Below are 27,137 nucleotides of genomic sequence, written 5' to 3'. Positions count from 1 at the left end.
TGTGCTCAGCGGCAGAGTTGGGTAAGGAGGCAGATCTCAACAGGAGCAAGGATTCGCAGCAGAGGCAGGCAAGGTAAAAAAAAAAAAAAAAAAAAACACGGAGAGGACCTCAGGGCAGTAAACTGCTGGAGGGAAGCTTGGAGAGATGAGGAAGCCTATGAATGCGCAGGGACATGGGTCTAAAGCATCGGCACTTATTAAACAGGAGGGGACTTCAGAACTACAGTCACCTCAGACACAGATTACTTGGAGGAAATGACAGGAGACTATGAAGCTGGCTATGCTGGAGACATTGATTTGAGACTGAGAATCACAAGAAAATCCCATAATCAAAATCATTCATAATCTTTTTTTTTTTTTCCTTTAGGATATTTCACTGTTCTCAAACAAAATCCTTCTCTGAATCCTCAGAACAGAAAAACGGCTTAATACAAATTCACTATGGCAGGAATGAGCAACGAGGCCCCGAAAATCCAGGAACCAATTATGAACCTGCCGAATTAAGTCTGGAAGCTGAGAACGTCTTTCCTTCTGTTAGGTATCCAGCCTACAGTGAAGCTCCTTAAGACAGGAAGTGGTAAACAACTCAAAATACTTTCAGGAAGTGCCTGAAACTGACCAGATTCACTAGGCTCCTCCCTCCTCAAGAGCAAACAGTAAAGACTGCTTGAGAGTTCTCTCAGAAGACCCTAGCTACAAAGAAAACAGGGAGCCAAGCCTACCAGTGTGGAGAAAACAACAGGTCACACTGCCTAGAAGAAACAATGACCAGCTGAGCTGCCTGGGGATGCTAGAAAGAACTGAGCCACCAGAAGAGGACACTCTTCAACCTCTGGGCTGCCTTCATGCTGTGCAGTGAGGGTCAGATTTCTAGCCTTTATAAGCTGTTACCCATGCTGGCATTGGCTGTGTTCATGCAGCTGTCTTTGAGTTATCTCTGCTTCTATAAGCAACCCTTCACTCGTATTTGTGTAACTAGCTCTAATAATAATGTTTCACCAAGTTGGGTCTTCCATGGGCTACCAATCTGTAATGAGTGTGTTGTCTCCCCAGGAAAAGTTAGTCAAACATCATCACCCTCTGCGACTTGATCAGCAGTTCCCTAACACACACTTAGTGAAGGTGACTGGCCCTTTGTCTGACATGCAAACTGTCTCCTTGTACAAAGTATAGGGCCCATCATATATGATCCCCTGAGACCCTTTTCTTCACAAGTGTAGAATACAATCAACCATCTGTAGGCCTTTTTAAGGTAATAGTAGTTTATACTTGGAAAACCATGCCTCCAACACACAGAGATTTGAAAGTGATGCCAGATAATAGCCAACACTGGTCATGGGAGTGGGTATCACTTAGACAGGGATGATGTTTAACATTTGGGAGATCATGGAATTAAGATCAAAATTACCCATCCACGGTGAGTGCACAAACCATAAGGCTGAGGATAGAAAAGATCTGGACAGAAGTAGACGAGGATCAAGGAGGAAACCTGATCCAGAATAACCAAGGAATGAAGTCTCACAGGACTGTCTGATGTGTGAGGATAGGGCTGTAGGAGTATTCTGTATTACAGGGGAAATGAGGCTGAGGGAAGACCACTGAACTGAAGCTAGTAGATAGTATATTAGCAAGGCCAGCTCCAGAGGAAAAGAAAGTGCTCCACAGAAGGCTCCACGACATCATAACCAATATACTGAAAGCATCCAAGCAAGTATGGGAATGGAGGAACTGCAAGGACATGGCTGATCAGAGTTCCAATAGGACAATTTCCAACTGTAGGAATCTTGCTGTGGGAGAAAAGAGTCTGTAAAGGGAGAAGCACTGGACGGGGCCAAAGAAAGACTGCAAAGAACCACAAGAGATGGACTGGGCTGGAATAGGCTGAGAGGCCTGCCCCTCTTCTGTCTCTCCTGGAAAAGGAAGACAGGCTGGAGAGAAAGAGAGGCAGAGACAGAGACAGAGAGACAGAGAACCTTTCACAGGGCAGGTTTTCAAATCCCAACGTCAGAAACTGAGTTAGTCCAGAAACCAGGACCCTGAGATAGCATAGCTTGGAATGTGTGTGTTCTCAGTCTGAGCTGAATCTAAGCCTCTGGTGGTGGAACAGGGCAGTGGAGCCTTTGATAGGTGACTAAGTCAGGAAAGCCATCTTTACACTGTGGCCCAAAGAGTCAGCCTGTACCATGGGCCTTGGAAGGAAACCTTTGGTAACAGATCATCAACCTTGGTGCCTTGATCTTCAACTCCCAGCCTCCAAAAATGGGAAGAACATGATCTGTTTGTTATTCTATCTCAAGCACTTCATTCCTGCTGCTGAAATTCCAACCAAAGTTCCTTGCCAGGAGTCAGTACTCCTGTTCTGCTCCAGCAAGCACAACACACATCCCTACTTGCACACCATTCCCACCCCCACCCTCACCCCACCACCCTGTTACACTGGCACTGCCACTCACGAAGCACGTCTGGCCAGATGCTCAGACTCCACAGTTATGCAGTATTTACTAGGGGAAAGATAACTAAAGCAGAAAGTGTGGCAGCACTGTGGCTTCTGCCGTCGGGAAGACCACCCTTTTTAGCCCTACACAGCCTGGCTGGAACAGGGTCAAGGACTGGACCAAGAGAGAGGATGACTTTGGAATGTGCCATCTGGTGCAGCAAAAGTCCATTCACGAAAAGATCCTAGCCAGTCTTCCTGCTGAGCAGAAAAAAAAAAAAAAAAAAAAAAAAAAAAAGGAATCTGCTTAAGACTTTGAAGGAATGTAAANATGACTTTGGAATGTGCCATCTGGTGCAGCAAAAATACATTAAAACAAAGATCATAGAAAAAAAAAATAAAAAAAAAAAAAAAAAAAAAAAAAAAAAAACACAAAAGGAATCTGCTTAAGACTTTGAAGGAATGTAAACAAGTCCACAGCGAACAAGCAGATGTCCTCAGGAACAGGTGCCATTAGAGGACAGCTGGGTAGAGTGGAGCCCAGATAAGTACCACAGCAGAAGCCCCTCCACGATTCACTGGTGAAGTGTCCATCTATCAAGGACAGACTGGTCACAAGACACTGGAGAAGCAGCCTTTAAGTGCAAGTCTCTCCTAGCCACCGGTGCCTATTATGATAAACGCATCCCTGCCCTTGTGGACAGAATACAATTCTCTGCAGCTCAGCACTGTAGGCTCTGGGTAAACTTCCTGCACGATTCCAGCACAAGGTTCAAGCACACCTACTCAGAGTTGAGCTGATGACAGCATGAAGGCGGAAGGCCCCAAACCAGCAATGTCTAACCCAACCTTTACCAAAAACAACCTGTTAGTGAAATAGTAGTTCTCCAGGTTTAAAGGAAGCGACGTGCTTTCTGACATTTCTGCTAACAAGTGTGCAAGGGGCAGGCAGACAGTAGGAGCCTTACTGTATGATGCAGAGCCAGGGGAAACTCCTGCTGCTACTCCTGCTAGTCATCATTTCAACTATTCAGTGACCATGAAAGTATGTTTCCAAGTCTCATGCCAAGTTCGAATTGAATCAGGAAACAAGATCTGACTGCAGCATAGCTATGGATCTGCTGGAAGTCCACCCAGGCAGGAGGAGCCTGGGTCCCTCATTCTTTTGTCTGCCTCAGTGTGGAATTGCCACAAGGACTGGAATTCAGGCAACCATTTAAAAGTTAAGTCTTGAGAGGAAAGGAAGCCTCCAGTCCTGACCCGGCCTCTCAACTCACTGACAGGTAACATGGCATCTCCGAACGCCCAAGTTCTCATCCATGGCGCTGGAATAACGAACAAGAATGAAAGAAAGTCACAGGAGGGTTTCCTGACGTGTCTCCCTGAAGAGGACATGGCACCTGGTACTTTATCTCAAAATGCAAAATTCAAATCTACTAGACAGAATGTACCAGGGAACCCCAAGCTGAAGTGCTTTCCGTAAAATAACTGCCAGAAATGACTAAAGAAGTATTTCAGACAATGGAGACAAAAGAGGTATAATAATAAATGTAGTAGATGATTTGGGGTGGGCTTTTAGACATCATAGGAAAATGGCTATAGATGACTTTACTGGAACAAATGATGAGATATAAATATAGACTATATACTGTATTTAATGTGATTATGTTAATGTAAAAATAATTAATGTAAAATTGTGCAACAATGTTAGAGTTAGGGAATACAAAATATAAGGGAATAGATAGAAACGCATAGAGTCTTTGCAGTTTTCTATAAATCTAAAATTGTTCCGAAGTACAAAGATTAATTTATTTTAAAATTGTTGAAACTCCCATACACAGAGAAGGCCATCCCTGAGCAAGAACATTCTATTGACTCCCCAGGCGTCTGGAATATGAATCTAAGGCTGCCTGCCTTAACAGAGAAGCCATAAATTCCACCAATCACGATTAAACCAAAATTAAATAGTTCATCAGAACCATGAAATGAGACTCTCTTAGAATAAACTGACAGTGACAGTGACTCTAATGTGCACCCTGGCTTGGGTGACACTTGTCACTTAGTTGTACACGGAGATACCCTGGGAATCTTGTCATCATACATATCTGGGCCAGCAGTCTAGGTAAGGCCTGAGAATCTGCATTTCTAAGGCCCAGGCATCTATTCCTGAACCCTGAATGCTAATAAAGCAAACCAAAGAGACAGAATGGACCACGGCCTAGTCCTCTGCAGCGCACAGGACTGCTGTGACTGAGGGACCACCTTTTACCTCGGTTGTCATTCTTTTGGACAGACCACACCTAATCCCAACCACATTCAGTCTATGTCAAATATCACCAGATAATCTCTTTAAAGTCAAAATGCAAACTGGTCCTGGGCCCCTCGTGTGAAGAAGTGTGAGTGCTGGCTGTCTGACACCTGCACAAAGCTATGGCGTATACTTTACTTGTAGGAGTTGTTTCTCCATTGAGTTAAAATGACAGTGAGGTGCTGGTGTGATGGTCTTTCGCCGTCTGCACAATGTAACCTTTCTTACATGCAGAGTTAAGCCCAATTATTCTGATCTGACCTGTGCGGTTTATTTTGATTACTCCTTTGAATCTACACAATGCCATGTAACTCCGGCCGGTGATCTTCAACCTCATAATAAAATCCGACCAGAAAAAGTACTGTGACTATAATTATAAAATAGTATCAAGAGTATAATGGCTGGCGTTGCCATGGTATTCTAATTGAAAGTATAGGATGCCACTATGCCTCTTGAACCCTGTAAGTATAAATTAAGTCTCGTCCTTCTTCCCTCCAATTACTTGTTCTAGAATGAACTCGGTGAAAGGAGGACAAATCAAACTCCCTGGACAATCTGTAATCAGAGTCAGAACCATGTCACATGACTGCCAATCAACACCCACAGGTGACATGATTCTTATGATCTCCCTTTATATTCATTACATATTTCCTTATTCTGTACCATATTCCAGATAAAGTGGTCTGTACTAATTTTATTATAAAGTTGTTACTATAACAAAACACTTGTTGGTTCTTCTGGAGATAAATAGGTGTTTTCTTATAAGTAAGTTTTACATTGCCCATATAAAAATCTGCCCCGCCATGAGTCCCAGCAGGAGGATGGGACAGTCCATCTGTCCTGATGCTCAGAACCCAATCCCTCCGGCTGCTATCACTACTGCTTCAGATAGGAGCCCAGTATTGACAGAATCCAGCAGATGGGGCAAGACTATAAAAGTCCCATCCATTGCCATTGTATATGCACAGACCACACTGTACTAATTACTGCCCAGATTTCACGGTGCCTTAAGAGTAAGGACATGAAGCTATTCAAAATCTGCAACCACTCAGTGCGAAGAGGGAAACTGTTGTGAGCTCTCCAGTCTCCTGCCTTACTCACCTGGTCAATCTCCATGAGTTTAGGGTAGGCGCCAGGCCATTCTATGGCCACCTTCACGATGTCCGAAGGCGGTGGCATTGTGTGACAGGAGGAAGTACAAAGCTGGTAGAAACGGGGATCCTACCGCGTGGACCGGCACACGTGTCTATACCTAATGAAGAATGACAAAAAGAAAGTAGTTCAGCGCAGATGCAAGGCGAACCAGCTTCATCATCACTTCCTGTTTTCACTAGTGTATGAGAAATGCTCCCCTTGGCGTCCCGGAGAACGGAGCCACAGCAGCACAGCCAACCGCGCCCCAGGTCCCCAAAGAAAGATGGAGGCTGCGCTAAAGCCCTGGCGGCAAAGCCTCCAGCAGACACTGCCCTAGGAGTTTGGTTTCCTGCATTTTTTTTTTTCTAGCACAGCAACCCCTGACCACAGGATGGAACCCTGCTCTCAATGGTGCTCCGACCTGAATGGGCAGGGTTCGTGCTCAGACTGCTTGTAAACCTTGGCGCTCAACAGTCTCCGGAAGAACACATTGCCCAGGAAGTCATGGTCAGGAAGTAGCTTTTATTTAAAGCATTTTCTGTGTGTCACAAATAGATCTGCACTATAGCAACCAGGATATCAGGAGGAAGGAGAAATTCCCCAGGAGTTCACACGTGCTCACACTCCCTCTCCACGGCCAGTCTTCCAGTGGGAGAATATCCACGTGGCCTGGGAGCTCTCAAAAGAGCCTCAACTTCTCTCACAAAGGAAGTACTGATTTTCCTCCCCTGCCTCTCCATTTCGTTATCTTACTGACAACTCAATTCAAAAGAGCGGGCGACCTGATCTGCAGTACGGTCACTTCCCGAATGTCACCCCACCCAACAGTCCTTTCCCCTAGCCTACAGCTGTGCTGTGATTGGCTCTCAATGCTCTCCTTCTGAGTACCCTCGTGGATGGAAAACAAAAACAAAAATATAATCTGACTTTTTCCCCTTTCTTTATACAAAGGCAGCATCCTGTACCGTCCATAATTTAGTGCCTCTTCTAGGCCTCTGTATGGTTCTGTGCTGGCGCACAGTCATTCTTTTCACAGCTGGTCCCCAGGGTGTGACCTCCCTGATGAGCCAGGTCCCTGCTGTGCGGTGATTCCATGATTTCTTTCTTGCCTTTGGTATTACAAACCAGGCTTACAAGGCATAAAGTTATGCTTATATAATTTTTTTTCACCTGTAAAGACTGACCCCTACAATAGAATCAAAAAAGTAAACTTGTTGGGCCAAAGAGAACATACTGTTTAAATTTTGATAGGCATCTCCAAAGCCCCTCCTTAAGGCTCTACCAACGTGCCCTCCTTCTAGCAAAGCCTGCGGCAGCCTGCTTGCACACGGCCTCACCAACAGATGGAGTGAGTACCAGCCTGAAATGCCTGGCAGGCTGAAAACCCCACACCTCAGTGCACTTTTTAGTTTGTAGTCTTCTCATTGCTAAACAGAATAATGGAAAGTCACATGTCCCCTTCCTTATACACTGCCCGCTTCTGTAGATCATGGGCCCTTTTCTCCCAGAAACAAAAATCTTTTTTTTTTTTTAAAAAAAAAAGATTTATTATTTATTAAATGTAAGTACACTGCAGCTGTCCTCAGACACTCCAGAAGAGGGAGTCAGATCTTGTTACGGATGGTTGTGAGCCACCATGTGGTTGCTGGGATTTGAACTCTGGACCTTCAGAAGAGCAGTCAGGTGCTCTTACCCACTGAGCCATCTCACAAGCCCAGAAACAAAAATCTATAAGAAGACTTTAGTCAAACACGTCTTTCGTTCTTTACCTGACCAGCATAAATTTTGTCCCTTTCTAGTCTGATTTCCATGGCCAGTGAGCATCACAGGGATGGCAGCTTAATGGGGACACCTTAGTGACACCAGCAGTTGTGTGGATAACTAGCTTCGGTGGAGCTGGCCAGGAAATGAACTAAACCCAGACAAAGCTATTGCCCCTGGGGAAGGATGATTAGGAACCCTGTTGTGCTAATCAGTGGCGCCCAGCAAGGACAAACCCACAAAGCAGTGGTTTAATCTTTCATCCACAAATCATTACTGCCCTCCCTTAGGTGCCAGGCTTGCTTTGTGTGCTGAGAACACAGGTGCAGACCTGGGTGTTAGATGCCAGCAAGGGACAAGAAGAATAAAGCAGGTTGGGGCTCATCGGTGCAGGCTGGTGCTGCTGATTTGGGGGTGGCATAGATAAAGGGACCACGATTGCAAAAAAAAAAAAAAAAAAAAAAAAAAATGGTGCAGAGAAAGCCTGACTGAGCCTGTGGAGGCTGAGTAAAAGACCTGGGAGAAATGTGATAGACAGCAGGCCCTGTGGAGAGCTGGGCAATCACTCCATGGACTAGGGAAAAGAGTAAGTGTAAAAGCTCTGAGGCAGAAGCATTCCTGGAATAGTCTTAAAATAAGCAAGACCCCGAAGCCAATTAAGAACAGGCAAAAGAAGAAAGAGAAAGCGTCATGGAGCACTTGGTTCCCTGCCTACACTCTCCAGGCAAGAAGTACCTGTTCGTGCCCAGCTGTTTAGAAGGCCTTCAGCCAGCTATAGTAAAAACCCTGATGGTTTGCATTGTGCTCCAGTAAGTTTAATTCTTCTAGGATGATATCCTGAAGACATAATTATTAAAACAATACCAAGACTTCGTTTTGCTTAAAACTGCTCAAAGTTGAAAACAATATGACCTGATTAAATAATTCCAACACCCCATTCTGTACCAAAGTAGGCTAAGGACGGGACTGACTCTGCATGGTCTCCGCCCTGCTTGAATACTTGAGAACATTCAGAACATAAACCCTATCAATACCAAATTACTTCGACTCAAGAGATCCACATCCAAATATACACCCTAGAATGAAAAGGACGGAAGAAGCCCTGTCTGCCGCAAACACAGGCTGTGTGCGTATCAGGTAACTGTACTCAAGTCAGGAAACACCCAACCCTGGTGATCAAGAGAATAGATCACAGAAAGAAAACTGCATGGAACAGCCCTCCGCCCCACCCCTCCACGAGAAACAGTCTACAATTAAGAAAGAAGGGGCTTAACCTTTCAGGAATCAAAGGCCGCTCTTGTTTTCTTCCCACTTCAACTGGTCTTTATTTCTGGGAGGAAAACCTGCTGAGCAGGTGAGAACACAAAGGCAGGCTCTCCAGTGTCTCCCCTTGAGAGCAGGAGGCCAGCGGCACAAAGCAGTCATTGAAAGGGGGTCTGGCTTCCTTCCCAGGCCAGCTAGGCCTCATGGGCTCTCCCTATAGTGACAACTGCAGAGCAGGCAGGGAGCACAGTTGCAGAGTGAGCAATCCTTTCCTCTTTTCCATCCTCAGAGGGAACTCATCCTGGCCTTGAATACAGTCTCTGATGCTCCTAATGGAGCTTGAGGCTCTAGGCACTGTAACAGGGTGGACAGCATCTGTGACCTCTCCTTACTGAGAGGTCCTGAGGCAGTGTACACTCTGGGGAGATCATTAATGGTCAGGGCCGTGCCACTGGAGCTACACAGGTGAATGCCCTTCTTGTCTCTGCAGCAACTATCAACACATAAGCCAGACTGGCTCAATGCTTGGTCAGTCGTAACAGACAGAAATATACTTTGAAGTCTTTTCCAGACAAGTTTGGTCTCCTAGTACCCTCTGCTTCCCCTAGTGTAACACTCAGGGAACATTCTGGAACACCCTAAAGGAAGACCCATTCCATGTGCAGTGACACTCCCAGGGCCAGCATTTTCAATGATGGCTGTCAGATGGCCAACCCTTCAAGAGAGCTACGAACAAAAGGAAAACTAAGTTTATCACACCCCACATCTCGCAAGGACTGTGCAGGTTTCCTGACATTGCCCTGTTAATGCAATCAGCATGGACAGTCTGGTATAATAATTCTCACTCAGACTGAAATCTGAGGATCACTGAGGGCAGAAACAATAGAGGAAGCAGCCTGGGCAGTTGGCTAGACACCCTAACCACTCACTGCCTTGCAAGGTAACTATAAATCTCTGGAGGCAGCTTGGAGTGGGCGGAGAGTTCTAAAGTGACCCTGCTTGCCTCCTAGCTTCACATGATTCCATGTGGAATGCTAAAAGTCTGTGACCTTAATACAGACATTCAATCGATTGCTTACACTGGAGCGTATGAGATAGAGGAAGCCAGTTAACTAACACCTACATCTTGGTTACACGCAACTCTGGTTGGTCCATCCTACCAATGAAAGTTTCCTTGAGTCATGTTTCTAAGACAAGAGACAGAAACCACTCCATCCCTAACTAGATGTCTGTCTTGCTTTCAATTCATTGCAGTGAAAGAACCAGACAGGGGAAGCCAGGTTGGAGCAGTGGGACAAAACCTCGAAGCAGCAGCAGGCCTCTCCTGAACCCTTCCTTCCTTTCCTCTGACCTACTCCTGGACATCATTTCTGAGGATGGGACCATGCCTACGGGGACAGAGGGGGCAGAGCTACTAACCTTGTTCTTAAAATGTTGGCTGGTCCCCTTTTCTCTGTGGTGCGAGGAAGGAACTTCCACTGAAAGGAGTCTCAGGTCACCCTAAGGCCTGTTCCATCTTTCTGGACCTCTCCAGTTTTCATGTCTGAGGTCACAGCTTTAGGTGGGCATTGTACCTCAAGAAGGCTTGTGTAGACAGATTAGGGTGGATAGAGCGCTGTTGCAGGTGCTCCATCGCACTATTCCAAACAGACTGATAGCATCTCATTATCTGCTACGGATTGAATAACCACAGACTTCAGTGCTAGGAGCACAGTCCCCAGCTAGTGTCACAATTTGGGGAGATGGTAGAAAGAAGTGGGGCCTAGGAAGAGGAATTAGGTGACTAGAGGCATGACTTAGAAGGTTACACTTATGAAAGTCATACCTAGTCTCCCTCCTCCCACTCACTTGCCCCGCCCACTCACTTCTCTCTTCTCCCACTCTGGCTTTCACAGTGTGAGCTATTTTGCTCCACCATGATGTCCTGCCTCACAATAGCATAGAAACAACAGAGCCAACTGACTGTGTGTTAAAACCTCTAAAACTATGACTCAAAATTAAAAGAAGAAACGTTTTGCTTCATAAATTGTTTGGCTCATGCAGTTGTCACAGTTCCTAACAGTACAATAATGCCATGATGGATTGGTACAGTGATGAAATGGTACTGTGATACCAAGGTGTAGTAACATAGTGATATAGCTGTGATACAGTGATGCCATGATGCCATGATACAGTAATGCTGTGATGCAGTGATGCAGTAATGCCATGATGTAATGAAGCCATGGGGACAGTCTATCACCTAGCCTGAGTCAGGGCTGTGATTCCCAGAATTGCTGAGTCCTGCCTTTGTTTTTCTTCTGAAATGTATTTCACAAAGGACATTCTTTTTGATAAATCAAATAGATGGACAATGTCAGCCATGGAAGTCCATGGGAGCAAGAGAAGAATATGTGAACCACATACAATGGAGGTTGAATCTACAGATTGATTCTATTGTTACCTGGAACCTGGTGGTGATACTTAGGTACCAGAAGGTTAACCAAAAAACAAACAAACAAACAAACAAAAAACAAAACAAACAAAAACGGAAGGAAGGACTAGAGAGCCTTCGAGATCAGGGGACACTGCAGGATATGAAAACAACCAGGAGAAAGTGAGCAAAAGGAGAAACTGAATCAATGAACTCGATGTTTTATTTTACGTACATGCTGTTGACAAACACCATGGCCAGTTATCTTATTAATTACCAGGGCTATTTACTTGCCATGAGAGGAAATGTGCTATCTGCTCTCATTGCCATACAACATGTTGGAAACGTGGACAGAAGATCTTCCTTCCAGCATCTTCACTTGTCACCATGAGTGGCATAGGACAGGTGTCAGAACAGACAGGGGCAAACACCAAGGAGGCAAAGGCTGGGAACATTCTTATATTTACCCTTTGTCCCACTGTGTGAGGGAAGGAGTTATTTGCTCTAAATATGGAAAACACTAAATCATTTTTTTTATTTTCTTTATTTGCATTTCAAATGCTATCCCGAAAGTTCCCTATTCCCCCCCCGCCCCTGCTCCCCTACCCACCTACTCCCACTACTTGGCCCTGGCCTTCCCTTGTGCTGGGTCATATAAAGTTTGCAAGACCAAGGGGCCTCTAGATATGCACTCACTGATAAGCGGATATTAGCCCAGAAACTTAGAATACCGAAGATACATTATGCAAAACAGAAGAAAACCAAGAAAGATGACCATTGTGTGGATACTTCATTCCTCCTTAGAATAAGGAACAAAATACTCATGAAAGGATATAGGTACAGAGACAAAATTTAGAGCTAAGATGAAAGGATGGACTATCCAGAGACTACCCGTTCGGGAATCCAAACCCATCATCAGCCACCAAACCTAGATACTAATGCTCATGCCAGCAAGATTCTGCTAAAGGGACCCTGATATTGAGGCCTCTTGTGAGGCTATGCCAGTGCCTGGCAAACACTGAAGTGGATGCTCACAGCCAGCTATTGGATGGAACACAGGGTCCCCAATGGAGGAGCTAGAGAAAGTACCCAAGGAACTGAAGGGGGCTGCAACCCTGTAGGTGGAGCAACAATATGAACTAACCAGTACCCCCTGAGCTTGTGTCTCTAGCTGCATATGTAGCAGAAGATGGCCTAATCGGCCATCACTGGAAAACACTAAATCTTGTTGAGTTTAAATCATTTTCCCAGGGCTGGTGAAATGGCTCAGCAGGTAAGAGCACTGACTGTGCTGGGCATGGTGGCACACACGCCTTTAATCCCAGCACTCGGGAGGCAGAGGCAGGTGGATTTCTGAGTTCAAGGCCAGCCTGGACTACAAAGTGAGTTCCAGGACAGCCAGGGCTATACAGAGAAACCCTGTCTCAAACCCCCCACTCTCCCCCCCCCCCGCAAAAGAGCACTGACTGCTCTTCCGAAGGTCCTGAGTTCAAATCCCAGCAACCACACGGTGGCTTACAACCACCCGTAATGAGATCTGATGCCCTCTTCTGGAGTGTCTGAAGACAGCTACAGTGTACTTATGAACAATAATAAATGAGTCTTTTGAAAAAAAATCATTCTCCCAAATGTTTTTCCATTGTGAGGAAGACTCTTCAGTAATAACTGCAATGGACTGTGAACCCTCCATGCTGGTTCTTCTGATGAGGGTCTAACCCCCAAGACCTCACGATGTGACTATAAGTGAAGACAGGGTTTCTGAACCAATGATGTAATGAAAAAACGAGAGCTTTGATCTAACACAGCTGCTCTCCTGACAAGAATGAGGACAGTGGCAGCAAGCACACAGGACAAAGCATGTGAGGCTGTAAGCCAATGCAAGAGGCCTCAGAAGGAGCCAGCTCTAAGGACACTGTATCCTAGAACTTTATCCTCAAGAATTGCAGGACATTAAGTAATGGCTTCACAGAAAGAAGAAAAAAGAGTTCTGCACTCAGAAACCACTGTGGACACTTACCTACAGTGACAAGCTGAGAAAATAATGTGCAGAAAGAGCACCCAACCCGCCCTCACCGTCCTCTACAACCATTTCCCCTGAGGTTGCTATTAGGGAAACACTTGCATAGCCTGAAGAAAATGAACAACGAAATCTCGAGAACAGGAGATGCATGACTAATAGATACACAGAAGACATAATAAAGGGATGAGAATTAAAACCATAAACCATGTTTGCCAATCATATTGATGTTTAAAGTTTATTGGTTAGCAAGAATGTAAAAAATAAGCCGAGGAGGTGGCGCACGCCTTTAATCCCAGCACTTGGGAGGCAGAGACAGGCAGATTTCTGAGTTCGAGGTCAGCCTGGTCTACAAAGTGAGTTCCAGGACAGCCAGGGCTACATAGAGAAACCCTGTCTCAAAAACAAAACAAACAAAACAAAACAAAAAGAATATAAAAAATAATGTTCATATGCTAATTTATTTACATATAAGTCCTCGTGCAACCCAACTGACTTAAATTCACTATGTAGCCAAGAAGGGCCCTGAACTGTTGATCCTCCTGCTTATGAGAATGTAGCTCTCTCTGTGTGCAGCTTTGGGCAGTGCTGGGGGTGAAACTCTGGGTGCTGGGGGTAAAACTCGGAGCATCTGGGTGCTCAGTAAGCACCCTGTCAAGTCAGGTCCATCCTTCCAGCTGTGTATACACTCTCACAAGCAAGTGCTTCACAACCAAGGCGCCCAGGCATTTGGGACCACATGACACTTGAGGCAGTGGTGCTCTGCAGGCTACTGACTGTGTCCCCAGCCTCTGCTCACCAGAGAACCTCAAGGTCACGACATAACAAAATGTTCAGGCATTACCAACTGCCCCTGGGGGATGGGGATGACGATCAGACTCCCCCTGACTAGGGACTGGGACTCTAAAGGAGGTTGATTCTAATCTCACTTTTGAACACACTCATTATACAGACTCACTTTTCAAGTGTATAAAAGGGAAAGGAGATGTGAAGTGAGAATTTGTTGAAATACAGTGGTCTGTTTCAAGCTGCTAAAAGCCAATAGGAAAATGAATTCAACGGGAAACCACGAGCACCTGCATTTCGTGTGAGAAATGCAGTAATCTAACTCAATTCTGTCACTCACAGCTGTAGGGAACTCTGTCCATCCAAATTTTCTAAGGTGTCTTTAGGGTAGTTGGGCCCACACCAACTGCTACTGCCTGACCACGTCCGTGAGCCACGTCACTGACACCAGTGACTGGCACCAAATAAAAATGGGACCCAAACAAGTCTGGGTTTGGTGACTGCCCATGAAGTGTAAGAAAAAAAGCTCTCTGGGAGTGGTGGTGCATGCCTTTAATCCCAGCACTCGGGAGGCAGAGGCAGGTGGATTTCTGAGTTTGAGGCCAGCCTGGCCTACAAAGTGAGTTCCAGGACAGCCAAGGCTACACAGAGACACCCTATCTCGGAACTTCTCTTCTCTTCTCTTCTCTTCTCTTCTCTTCTCTTCTCTTCTCTTCTCTTCTCTTCTCTTCTCTTCTCTTCTCTTCTCTTCTCTTCTCTTCTCTTCTCTTCTCTCTCTCTCTCTCTCTCTCTCTCTCTCTCTCTCTCTTCCCTAAGGCCTGGGAAGCTAAAACTGTCTGCAGATCTGTGCCCTTCATGTGGAATAAAACCTTGAAAGAAGAAAAAGAGGCAAGAAGGGCAAAAGCCAATGGAGGGAGGGATGGCAAGAAGAGGGGAAGGCAAGGTCTTAGCTACCAACTTTCTAGTTTCTATCACTTTGCCAACCTTAATTCCCTTCCTAGATGCAGGAACAAATGAATTTCCTTGTTTTCTGTGAGTTTGAGCACAGGTTCTGTTACTTGGAACTGAAAGGCTCCTGATCCATGGTTCTTATCACACCTGTTTCCTGCCCTGAGTTATTACTTTGTCATTAGATGGCTGGCATAAAACACAGTCCACTTACACAACTAATGTTTGCCACTCAGTGGTAATTGACTTTGGTCCCCCAATTGTGGAATTTCTGTATCACCTAGTCCTCCGGGCTTAGGAGCACTCGGGGACTGCTAGCTGAAGCTACACATGGCCTTCTGGAATTAGTCTCTCTTCAGCATCTCTCATATAACATGACTTCTCTGAGGTATTAAGGAATGGAAGAAGAAAAAGAGGACGGGGGAGAGTCAAACACTGAATCACATAGTAGCTACTAATAACTGTCATGTACACTATATACCTTTCTGAACAGTGGTCTGAAATAAGAACCATTACAGGCCAAGCAACACGTCCTATGCCTCACATCCACATGTGTCAGAAGACAGGCTACACCTGCCTGAAACAGCAACCCATAATGCAGTTTCTGGAGTATTCTTTAAAAAAAAAAAAAAAACAGGCAAAGGGCTGGCTTCACTGCGGGACTTCTTGAGACTCTAACACATGTACACTGGAAACTTTCCATAGCCAATATACATATTTGTAAATGTATCTGCCCAGAATTTTTCCTCCACAGACCATCCTCTTATGGCACTGGCTACGCATGGGATATTAGGAAATAAAGGAACTGAGGTTGTTTGTCTCCTCAGTTTCTCAAGAGAAAGAGAACTGCTGAATAGATTAGGGCAGAAATTAGTGGAACAGGGCAGGAAACTTTTCCTAATTCCATGCTGAATCATCATCACCTGGTAGAGAGACGGCCTCCAGGAAAGCCTTCCAAAGATTCTGTGTAATGATTTCCAACTCATACAATACAGTCAAATGCAGTTAACTACAGCTTCTTGGGTACAAATTGGCATGAGGTAAAATGACCAAACGAACAAAACCAAACAAACAGACAGGCCAGAATGCTTTTATTTGTAGTTTACTTGAGTCTGAGCATCTCACTTCCAGCTCTGATTGTCTAAAGATGAATTCAGATCTGGACATAAAACTTTTCACAGCAGGCTTTCAAGTAACCAGCCTGTTCCCTACCTCTACGGAACTTCAAAGAGTCGCTAGTCCTGTGTACTGATAGGTTCGGTCTCCACTGCGAGATTAGATTAGATTAAAGGCAAGTTTATCTGGAAGCTGCTATAGGGTGGGTGAGTTCACTGGCTTTGAGGATTGAGGCTAGGGGAGTCACCATGGGGAAAAGGGAAGGGAGGGGAGAGAGGGAGAAAAAGAGAGAGAAACACACAGAGAGAGACAGAGAAAGAGAAATCTCTGGGGGAAGTGCAGTCCCCCACCCCATCCCCCCACCCCTACCCCCACCCCCCCACCCCGGGCTGGAAAGTTCAGGGCTGGGGACAGGGTATGTCAGGTAAGGACTGAAGGATGCTGGGAGAACCTGAAGGCCAGGTCTGCTTTGATATGTAAAATATACACCTTAGTCCCTTGACTGGGGGTCCAAAACCAAACAAGTACCAGTTTGGTTTTCCCTTGTCTGCTCTTTCCACACCAATGGCTGCTGTGTTCTGAGCCTGCCAGTTTCCCCTTCCTTTTGCCCTGCATCTGCTTCGAGAAAGCCCAGCCAGTGCCATACAGCAGCTTCCCGCAGAAAGTAGACTTCGGAGAGCTCTTGAAGGTAGAAACGGCCAAGACATGTCCTTGGGTGCTTGGAAGAGCCACAACAGCAGAGCTCCTCTCTGCCCTGGCTATTAATTTACGCCAGTTGCTCAAAGGTAGGAAGGTAGAAACTCTTTCTTCTTCACCTCTGCAGGTCCAACCTACCCCAGATGCTATGGCTCAGAACAGCTCAAAATTTTCCAGGCAAACGAATACATGAATGAATCACTTGCTCCTTAAATATAAATGCAGAGACTGTTTTTTGTTTTTTTTTTAAAGGTGAAGGAATACTCAAGTCAATGGTTTGTTTTTAAAATCCAGGAAACCTCCAGCATTTTTTTTTTAAAAAAACAACAGCTATTGGTTGTCTCTTTGGACAGAAACAGAAAGGGAGCCAGCAGGTCAAGGCTCAGAGAAGCCATTCCAGACTCTTCCTCCTGAAGAAGAAATTCAGGATGAGCCTGAAGCAGCCTGCTGGGTCTCTTCCCCCCACTCTGGGCTCCCCAGCTTTGGGAATCAGCATTTCTACTGGAAAGTTCATTATTCTGCAAACTAATGCACATACTTCCTCCCTTGTTCTGCTTTTTGGGATATTTGCTTTTCAAATTCCTTTTCCTCCGACATTAACGCCTCTGCTCCCTTCCTCCCTCAGTGGCCTGTCCCTCAGTGACTGCACATGTCCCCCTGCAAGAGGCAGAGCCAAGGCCCAATTCCCTATCTCAGAAGCCAGACTGACAGCCACAGGAAACACTGCAGTCTTTCCACCAGCTCTCAGCCAAGCACTCAAAGTTTCCAAACCTGCTGATCATAAAACAAACAGGAAAAAAAAGTCTCCCTTCGTTGTTCTCCACCTCAGCCAGCCACACAGAACTCTAGGGCCAGCCTAGGAAATTCATTTGCATCAGAGTGCTGGGGAGGACTCAATACCACACAGTGCTGGTTAGCTCCTCCACACTAAAATAGTGGGCCTCAGCAGCAAGGCAATCTGACGGTCCACAGGCACCCTTCCTCATGGCTTTCTTCCCTTGGCCCTTTGACCTTCATTCTCCACCTAGGTACAGGTTTATCCAGGGTGAGAGAGTGGCCTGGGTGTCAGTGCAAAACACGGCCCAAGTCTGTTGTTGATGGAAGCCTGGGACTTCCATCTGAAAGTCACTGGTCCTCTGTGACCTGTTCTTCTTTTTCTCCTCCCTTTATCCCTGGAAGGAGACTGTAGTACCCAGGCATTGTCTTTTCTCATCAATTCATAGACTCTAGGAATGTCTCCATCAAACCTACAGACTCAGTCCTGGGAAGTCACCCTTTCCCTTCTCCTTTCTTCCTAGGGCCAGTTTGCTTCTTGCAACTGGAATAATAATTACCTGACCAAAAGTAACCTGGCAAGGGAAGGGTTTAGTTCATCTTACACTTCAAAATGATAGTTCATAGTCAGGGAAGTCAAGGCAGTTTCTGAAAGCGGGGACTGAAGCAGTCTTCATGGAGAAACACGGCTTGCTCTCCACAGCTTGCTCTCCACGGCTTGCTCAGCCTGTCTTCTTGTACAATCCAGCAGAAGGGCAGCCTCTCTCATTAATCAACAAAATGCTTCACAGGCATGCCCATGGACCAATCTGATGGAAGGCAATTCCTCAAAAAGAGGTTCAGCTTTTCTCAGGTCTGTGTCAGGTTGACAACTAGCCAGTAAAACCATCATTCCAGAAGGGGCCTTCCTCAAACCAGGAGTGCTACAGGGAAAGGAAAGGAGACGCTGGAGAGTTCTGCTGGGCCCTGTTCATCCATCGCCAGCAAGGCAAATGGTCTTCCTCCATCGCACTTCGCAAGCTGTCCGTCGTCCTCCATGAAGCTACAGCACAAGCTTTCCTTTGCCTTTGGGTCTATATTTCTGAAAATTCCTGGTGCACAGAACTTTGATATAACAAATGTCACATTTTTCTCTCCTCGTAACATCTTTGTTTTTATAGGTGTGCCCGCCGCGGCCCATCGGAGGGTGAGAGAAGCTCTCTCTCTCCTGAGACTGCTATGAAGATGAAATATTTATAAAGCAACAAAAGTAGTTCCTATTACCAGCCACAGGGAACCTGAATGGCTGTAACCCAGACAACACACCGGTAATGTCATCTGATAGGTGTCATCTTATGAGGTCACAGAGTCATCACGGCCTGGGAACCTTCCTACTCTAAAGAACCGCAACAGACTCGGACACGACACACACGACAAGGAAGGCTGGCGTCACCCGACATCCAGGAAGGCTTTGTTAGATTTGGAGAGAATTTCTTCTGGGTTTTAAAGAATGCAGAATGTTCTAGGAGAAAGCTGTGCATGGGGAAAATTGGAGGGTGGATATTACGGGTAAGATTCCAGGAGGACCAGCTGCCCTCGCAGTATTGCCTGAAGGGCTACATGATAGAACGTGAGACCCATTTTCTCTACTAGTCCAGAACCAAGTACGCCAGGGTGGCTTTCTTTCGGTAGGAGACATGACCTGGAACCAACTTGTTCTAGATCCTTCCTCCCCGTGAAGTGTCTTGTGCCAGATGCAACTGAATACCCATAGAAGCAGCACATGCAGAGGTGACCTGCCCCACTCCTACGACTCAGCTTCCTCAGTTATGTCCTTCCAGCTTCCCACAGTGCCATGCGTTCTCTTGTAGCAGACCACCCCGACAAGAAGACAGAGGCTAGACATGGCCCGTTAGGACCTGTTTAGTCCTTCTGGCCTGCTGCTCTGGGTTCGGTGAGGGCTAAAAGTACTGTGGTTACCCTGCTTTGTGCAGAAGCTATCAGAAATTCTCTCAGGAAAGATCAGACAGGAAACACAGTTCCCTGCTGCTCACACACGTGAGCTCTCCACTCGTGATTTTAACAACTGGAAGCTGAAACTATATTTTAATTACAAGTGTTCAAAAATAGAATACAGCAGCTAATTATATGAGACACACACACACACACACACACACACATACATACATACACACACACACACTGTACTAAGATTCGTAAGTACCCAGAGATGATTTAACCTAAGTGGATTGTTGGTGTGCACAGATAGACATTCTCTGAGGAGTTTTTACACAAAGACCAGTAACAATGGATCCTGTATGCCATGCTTCAGGGAAACAAAAGGTGGTTCTCCCAGACTTGTGGAGGAGGGAGATGCTAGAGTTGATGGAAGCCCAGCATCCAGCTTTCATAAGAGTACAAATAGTGGTGTCCTCTCCTAGATGGGACTATTCCAAACAGAATCTGGACTCTTAGACAATATGATGACCAGAGACGGGGGGGAGGGGGGGGAGGGAGGGACTCTCCTGGAGAACCAGTAGGCAAGTCCAAGCAGTTAGTCAGGACCTCACTCTCCAGCTAGAGAGATGGCTCAGTGGTTAAGAGCACTGGCTACTTGCTCTTCCAGAGGTCCTGAGTTCAATTCCCAGCAACTGACCACATGGTGGCTCATAACCATCTGTAAAGGGATCCGATGAACTCTTTCGTTTTGTCTGAAGACAACAACAGTGTACTCATATAAATGAAATAAATCTTTAAAAAAAAAAAAAAAAAAAAAGTCCTCACTCTCACTGTCCTCTTCCTAGGAACGTTACTGTTCTGCTATAGGTTGCATGCAAAGGCATGGCCATTTCCTCTTCAGTCAGCAAAAAAGCAGAAGATGGCCAGTAACAGCCACAGACTGGACTCAACCTGTCTCTCCTTCCCGCTCCTTCCCCTCTCCTCCTCTTCCTCCTTCTCTTCCTCTTCTCCCTTGTCCTTCTCGTCCTTCTCTTCCTCCTCCTCCTGCTCATCATCATTTTCCTCCTGTTTTAAACAACAGGACTGTACTTTCTTGCAGCTCAAATATCTGAAGTAGGAGATGAAACTGGTTGATTTCCTCTGAGCCCTCCTTTCTTGGTTTATAGATGGTTCAGTTGTTCCTGTATCTTTAATTGACCTGCCCAACAGTTCCACACGTGTCTATGATACTCCATCCACCCAGTCTTCTCTGCCTCCCCTCACTGTCAGCCCCTTTGTCACCTTACAGGTCCCTTTCCCACTTTCATGATGTCCTATTTGGGGTTTTATTTTTTTGACACACTAATTTTTAACTAGGACCATCTGTGTGCATCCAGTGACGTCTGATAGGCTCACTGTCAGGTACACAACTAAAGACAATAACTGTCCCTCTCCAGGAATCTATCACTAGCCAATAGTTCAGGAGAGCCCCCACAGTCTCCTCCTAGGTCCAGGACGGGCTGACAGGCCTCAGTGCTCCCTGCCTGTCTTCTAATTGAGTTTCACCACCTTCTAGAAAACGGATCTCTTCACCCTATTTTACTCAAATGCAAAATGGAGAAGGCCATGGCACCTATCTCACAGGCTCTGCGGGACGAACGCTGATGAATCCTAAGATGACAGTGATAGGATCCACACTATGTAACTGACTGCTAGCAGTGCACACAGATCCACACACCCTGGCCACACAACAGCCAGAGGACACAAGTGCTGCCCTCATCCTCACTCTCGGAATGAGGAAATGGATTACCTGAGAACAGCAGTGATCAGGGCGTGCCAGTCCAAAGCCCATGTTGAGCCACAGCATGATACTTCCTCTAAGCTAGTGCACAGCACTCGGATCAGTGTTGGTCCAAAGCAAGAACAACCACCTGCCTCCTCTCCTCTCCTCTCCTCTCCTCTCCTCTCCTCTCCTCCTGCTTGTGGACGTTGTACATCGTGGTGCGCACTAGGCTCCGCACCACGATGTACAACGTCCACAAGCAGACAAGTGCTCAGAACTGAAATAATCACTTTTTGGTAGTAGGTCTCAGCATTTAATGAGCTTATTATGGGAAAGAACATAAATAGCAAATCAATTCACTGGGGTACATGAGAGTTCACTGGGAAGTTACCCAGCTTAAAATGGAAGTTTATAAAACTGACTGAAACTGAGAAAGGAGAAAAAAAAAAGACATGGTTAAGATTTCAAACATCTACTTAAATATTTTTTCAGGTAAAAATTAATTCAAGCTTGGCCTGGTGGCGCAGGCCTTTAATCCCAGCACTTGGGAGGCAGAGGCAGGCGAATTTCTGAGTTCGAGGCCAGCCTGGTCTACAAAGTGAGTTCCAGGACAGCCAGGGCTACACAGGGAAACTCTGTCTCNAAAAACCAAAAAAAAAAAGGGGGGGGGGACCAAATTAGGTTGCATAAATTTCAAAGGGATTTCAATCAATACTCAGCTCAACCAACTAGCAAGACCTATGTGATCTAAATATCTTCAGAAAGTGAAGAATAACTGTCCTGCCTGCACTTGTGTGCTTAAGTATTGCACTGACTTCACTGCTGTCTATAAAGCTGGTGACTGCAATTTTGTCACTAGAAGATTCTTATTGACAAATTTAACATTTAAGGAAAGGATATTTGTACAAAAATGCAAGTTCACATGTAAGGGATCCGATGCCTTCAAGCACTGGCATGTGCTATGCTACACACGGACACACACACATAATTAAAAACAATAAAACAAGTATTTAAAAAGTCAACAGAATCAGAGATGTCAGAAAACCTTCATGACTTATTTTCTTCCTTCCTTCCTTCCTTTCTTTCTTTCTTTCTTTCTTTCTTTCTTTCTTTCTTTCTTTCTTCCTTTCTTTTTTTGGGGGGTGGGGTGGGGTGGGGGTGGGGGGTTGAGACACGGTTTCTCTGTGTAGCCCTGAATGTCTTGGAACTCACTCTGTAGACCAGGCTGGCCTCGAACTCAGAAATCCACCTGCCTCTGCCTCCCAAGTGCTGGGATTCCATAATTTACTTCTACTAATGTTTACATATTGATTCAGTATACATATACTACAATAGCAACAGCTTAGAATTTTCATGTATTACTGATAAACAAATTTGGAATTCTTTTTAAAAATTCACTTTTTTATGTGTGATTACACTGAGACGTGTTCACGAATGAACTTACCACTTTTATTCATAAATGCTAATCCCTAGACACTTCGCAGATGCTCATCAAGTGATGAGTGGATCATCAAACTGCAAAATGGCATACACACCATTGACAATAACTTAGCAGTTCAAAATGATGAATTATTAAAGCATAAAGTATTAAAAGTCGGTTCTGCTAAAGTATGTGTTGACACAGTTCACACTATGGGATCCAGTCCTCTGCCTATTTTTGTAATTGAAGTTTTACTAGTACAGAGTCACATTGACTCTGTTATAGATTGCTTGGCTCAAAAAGAAAAATATTATCCCAGACTGATTTCTATCAGCAAAGGGAGAAAGTGAGGCTTCAAAACCAGTGCACCTCCCTGACCTCCAACCCACCTGCCTTTGACTAACCTAAGTCTCAACCCCTGAAAAAGAATCATGGAAAGTAGACTTTTATTTCTGTTTCGTTTTGTTTTGTGTTCCTGGAGACTTCTTATAAATACTAGACGTGCTGCCCTCCAAAATTGTTATTACATCCATAACAGGCATTCTCTCCCCTCCCCCTTTTTAAAAATCTTTGAATGCCCCTCATCCTAGTGAAGTCCTATCCAATAGGAAGGAACACCTCAGAAAGGATGAAACGAAACCAAGTGGCCCACAGATCTTGCTGGTTTACCTCAGTCTATTACCAACAGAGCAGACTCTCTGGTCCATTCAAACGTCTACAGAGCTGCCCCGTCCTTACCAAACACAGCATAAACATAGCTCTCTTGCTGGTTTTTGGGACCACATTTTGATGACTCCTGTATCATTTAATCTTTAATTAAATAAATACGCTGTGCTTTTCTCTTGTGAAGGCATCTTTTCTACTATAACTTTTATTGGCTGAGAATCTTACAATTGGTAAAGCAAGACAACACACTTTCCTACAGTACAGTATTGTCTGAGACCATCTGCACTACAGACAACATAGTTGACAGTTTCAACAAAGACCATATTGCATACAAGCCTCAAATATTTACTGCCTGGTCTCAATGGAAAAACTTTGTTAATCAACAACAGAAGCTAGACATAAAAGATTGTATATTGTATAATTCTATTTAAAGAAAATTGTGGGGAAAAAAATTCCATTGCTATAAAGCACAGCAGTGGCTGTTGAGGCAATGAAAGTCTGCATGGAACACACAGGACTGTTTTTTTCTTTCAAGGTTTGTTTGTTTGTTTGTTTGTTTACTTATTTGTTTACATTTTGTGTGCACTGGCATTTTACCTGCATGTATGTCTGTGCAAGGATATAGGATCAGCTGGAACTGGAGTTGTAGACAGTTGTGATCTGCGACATGGTTGCTGAGAAGTGACCCTGAGTCCTCTGGAAGAGCATCCGGTGTCCCAACCATTGAGCCATCTCTCCAGAGACCCAACAAGGGAACTTCAGAGGCCGATTTTTTAAAAGCCAGTTTCTTAGCTCTGGTGATGATCATGTGTCTATAGGCAGTTGATGGCACTCAATAAAACCTGATTCACTTTACTATTTGATAAAGCCATCCAAAATGGATATAGGAGATGACTCAAAATATGCTATTTATAAACTGTTAGCTCCTACCAGATTTTTTTTTTCAGGTACCAGGGCTCTAACATGGGTAAAACAGATAGCATTTCTGTCCATATGGAGCGGTTATGATGCGTTGGGACCTCACGCTGTCCCACAGACATGGGCGAGCCTGTGAGACTCCAGTTGTGAAGGTTATTCAGACTCCCCGGGTGCTTAGCCTTGCTTAACTAATATAGAACTCATCTGTAGGACTTCGATTTTTCTAGACTTTTTCTAGACCCTCTAGGCAATCTCACACACACACACACACACACACACACACACACACACACACACACACACACACACGTGATGTACAGGAAAAACCAGAGACTATCTACATGACCCTATCTCTCACTTCCTTACATCCCTTTCTCTTCCCATCTCCCAATATTCAACTGCTCACTTAACAGTTACTTATGTATCCCAGAAGCACCTCAAATATTATTTTGACAAGAAAGATGTATCGACAAATATATAACGTAGTACCATAAAATATTATGATAATACACTTATCAGTTTCTCTTTCACAGATTCCTACATTAAAAAATGAATCAAAATATGCTATTTATAAACTGTTACCTTTGGGTTGGTGGTCGACCTTTTCCCTTTTCTAGGCACACCAGGGGATTATACTTCTAGCTTCTGATAGGTTAGGCCAACATGTGTGTGTGTGTGTGTGTGTGTGTGTGTGTGTGTAATTTACTGACGTCAAAGACGCATGAATAGAAGTACCAAAGACACATGAATAGAAGTACCATAGGCTCTGGAAGGCCTGGATATAGTGCCCAGTGTTTTTGTTTCCCTGGCACAGGTATGATGAAATGGTGACAGTCTAGACCATGGCATATCAAAGCACAGGTTGAAGTGGTGACAGCCTAGACCATGGCATATCAAAGACTGCTACCCTAGAAGGTCACACAGCCCTGCAGTGGATTAGGTAGAACCTGAAATCCTACAGTATACAACTTTGAGACTGCTGTTAGTATAGCTGATTTAGCATTGTGGCACATTTTGGGGACCTCTGGTTCTTGTGGACATCCCATTTAATACTCCTTCCTTCCCTTTCACATGACTTCAACACACACAAACACACACACACACACACACACAGTAAAAACAATAACAGAAAGCACACCTCAAGGTCCTGGGAATTCCAGAAAGAAATTAGAAGTGACTAAGAATTAAAAACAAAAAACAAAAAACAAAAACAAAAACAAAAAAAAATCAAGAAACAGTTTCCATGGAAAATTACACTTTAGAATGGAGACTGACAGCCAGGAAAGGGCCTGCCTGACGCTGTCCTGAGAAATGCAGCATCTCCCTCAATTCCATTCCAGCTAAAACTGTCCTGCATCAGGACACTGTGACATAAGGTGTTCCTGTCCCACAGAAAACCAGATGACATCTGCACAAGTCCATCCCCCATTCTTCCATCACTGCAAAGCAAAATGTCCAACCCCTTTTCCTTTAGAACTGAAGTGTGAAAGTGTTTCCAACTGTCCCTTCATTAACACAAGGTAACTTCAGAGATAAGCACCTCTCACATGGTGGTATGTCTAATATAAACTCTATTCAAATAAAAAAAAAAAAATAAGACTGAACAGGTTCTTGGCTCACATAACAAGCTGGAATGTTGATGTACTTATTTTGAAATCATAGCTCTCCTGAATTGTTTCAATTCATAGAACATTGTTTTCTTCAACATAAACATTAATTAATCCAACAAGAGACCTACTTTCTACCTCTTTTGAAAACTTCTAACTTCTTAGGGGAAAAGAACCCTCACATGTTCTATAAGGTACAATTTACCTCTGGTGTAATATTTTCACAATAATTATCTTTGGTAATTAAGAGAAAACTATCCAAGTCACACCATGCTTTCTCTCATCATTTCACCATCCCAAGCTATCATAAGAACAGGCAGGTTGGGTTGGACGAAGAGAGCCTTTGTGCTCACACTCTGCTCGGACACTGCCTGACAGCTCTGGATATTTGCTTTCCTGGCACCTTTGATGGAAAAATAGCAGGAGACAACTCCTGCGGAAGGCAGGTCAAAACCAGACCCTGACAAAACTCAGGATGTTTTTATGAACTCTATATGTCAAGTCACTTGGAACGTATTGAAGATCATCTGCAGAATGTGTTCAAACATCTTTATATTTGACAGTAGTGGCCAACCTCATCAGAAAGGTAAGGCTTGGGGGGGTACAATTTTTAGCTTTTATCAACAAAAGCTCTTTTCCATCACAGGCTTACTCTGAGGCTACAGAGAACAGGAAAGCAATCAAATTGCTCTGTCTGCTCCAAACAGGAGTCACAGAAGTCACTTCTAATGGCAGACCACATTTCCACTTTATGTCCAAATTCTTAGGAGACTCAAAGGCTGGGAACGTTAACAGAGCGAAGAGTTTCTCAAAGGGGTATTGGCAATGAAAGGAGTTGGTGAACACTGGTCAATTGCCACTCGCCACAGGGGACTCCACTCAAGTGTGGCTGAAATAGAGCAAAGTGAAAGCCTGTGGAGCTCCCCAGGAATGGCTGGTACCAAGCTCCTTCTGGCCAGTGCTTGTCAATCCCAGAGCAGCTTCCTGGGAAGAGAGGCCCACCAGCAGCCTGCTCAGCAGGGACTCCTGGGGAAGCTCTCCCCATGAGTGAAGATGGAAGAAGAAACTGACATCTTCAGAAGTGCCAAGAGGGTCAGCCTCTACCACCACCATCTCAGTCATCCTTTCTTCTGAAGAAACATTTGATCTCACCCATGCTGAAAGTTCAAACCCGGGAGT

General features: G+C 44.9%; 1 protein-coding gene across 6 annotated transcripts in view; it reads right to left on the bottom strand.

Annotated features, from left to right (window-relative positions):
- The window catches only part of Elmo1 (engulfment and cell motility 1), a 518,869-nt gene that overhangs the window by 414,980 nt on the left and 76,752 nt on the right, over positions 1-27,137 (bottom strand). For 5 of the 6 annotated variants that reach the window (XM_029547332.1, XM_029547328.1, XM_029547330.1 and 2 more), the window contains exon 2: positions 5,844-5,994. In XM_029547332.1, the coding sequence (XP_029403192.1) occupies positions 5,844-5,921 (78 nt within the window). In that variant the 5' untranslated portion in view covers positions 5,922-5,994. Of the gene's footprint in view, positions 1-5,843; positions 5,995-27,137 lie in introns of those variants that run through there. The other variant, XM_021215225.2, reaches the window with a different exon arrangement.

Source organism: Mus pahari, chromosome 16 (genome assembly GCF_900095145.1).
Source record: "Mus pahari chromosome 16, PAHARI_EIJ_v1.1, whole genome shotgun sequence".
NCBI lineage: Eukaryota > Metazoa > Chordata > Mammalia > Rodentia > Muridae > Mus > Mus pahari.
The sequence above is the reverse complement of the archived record's forward strand: the minus strand, read 5'-3'. Positions and strand labels throughout refer to the sequence as shown.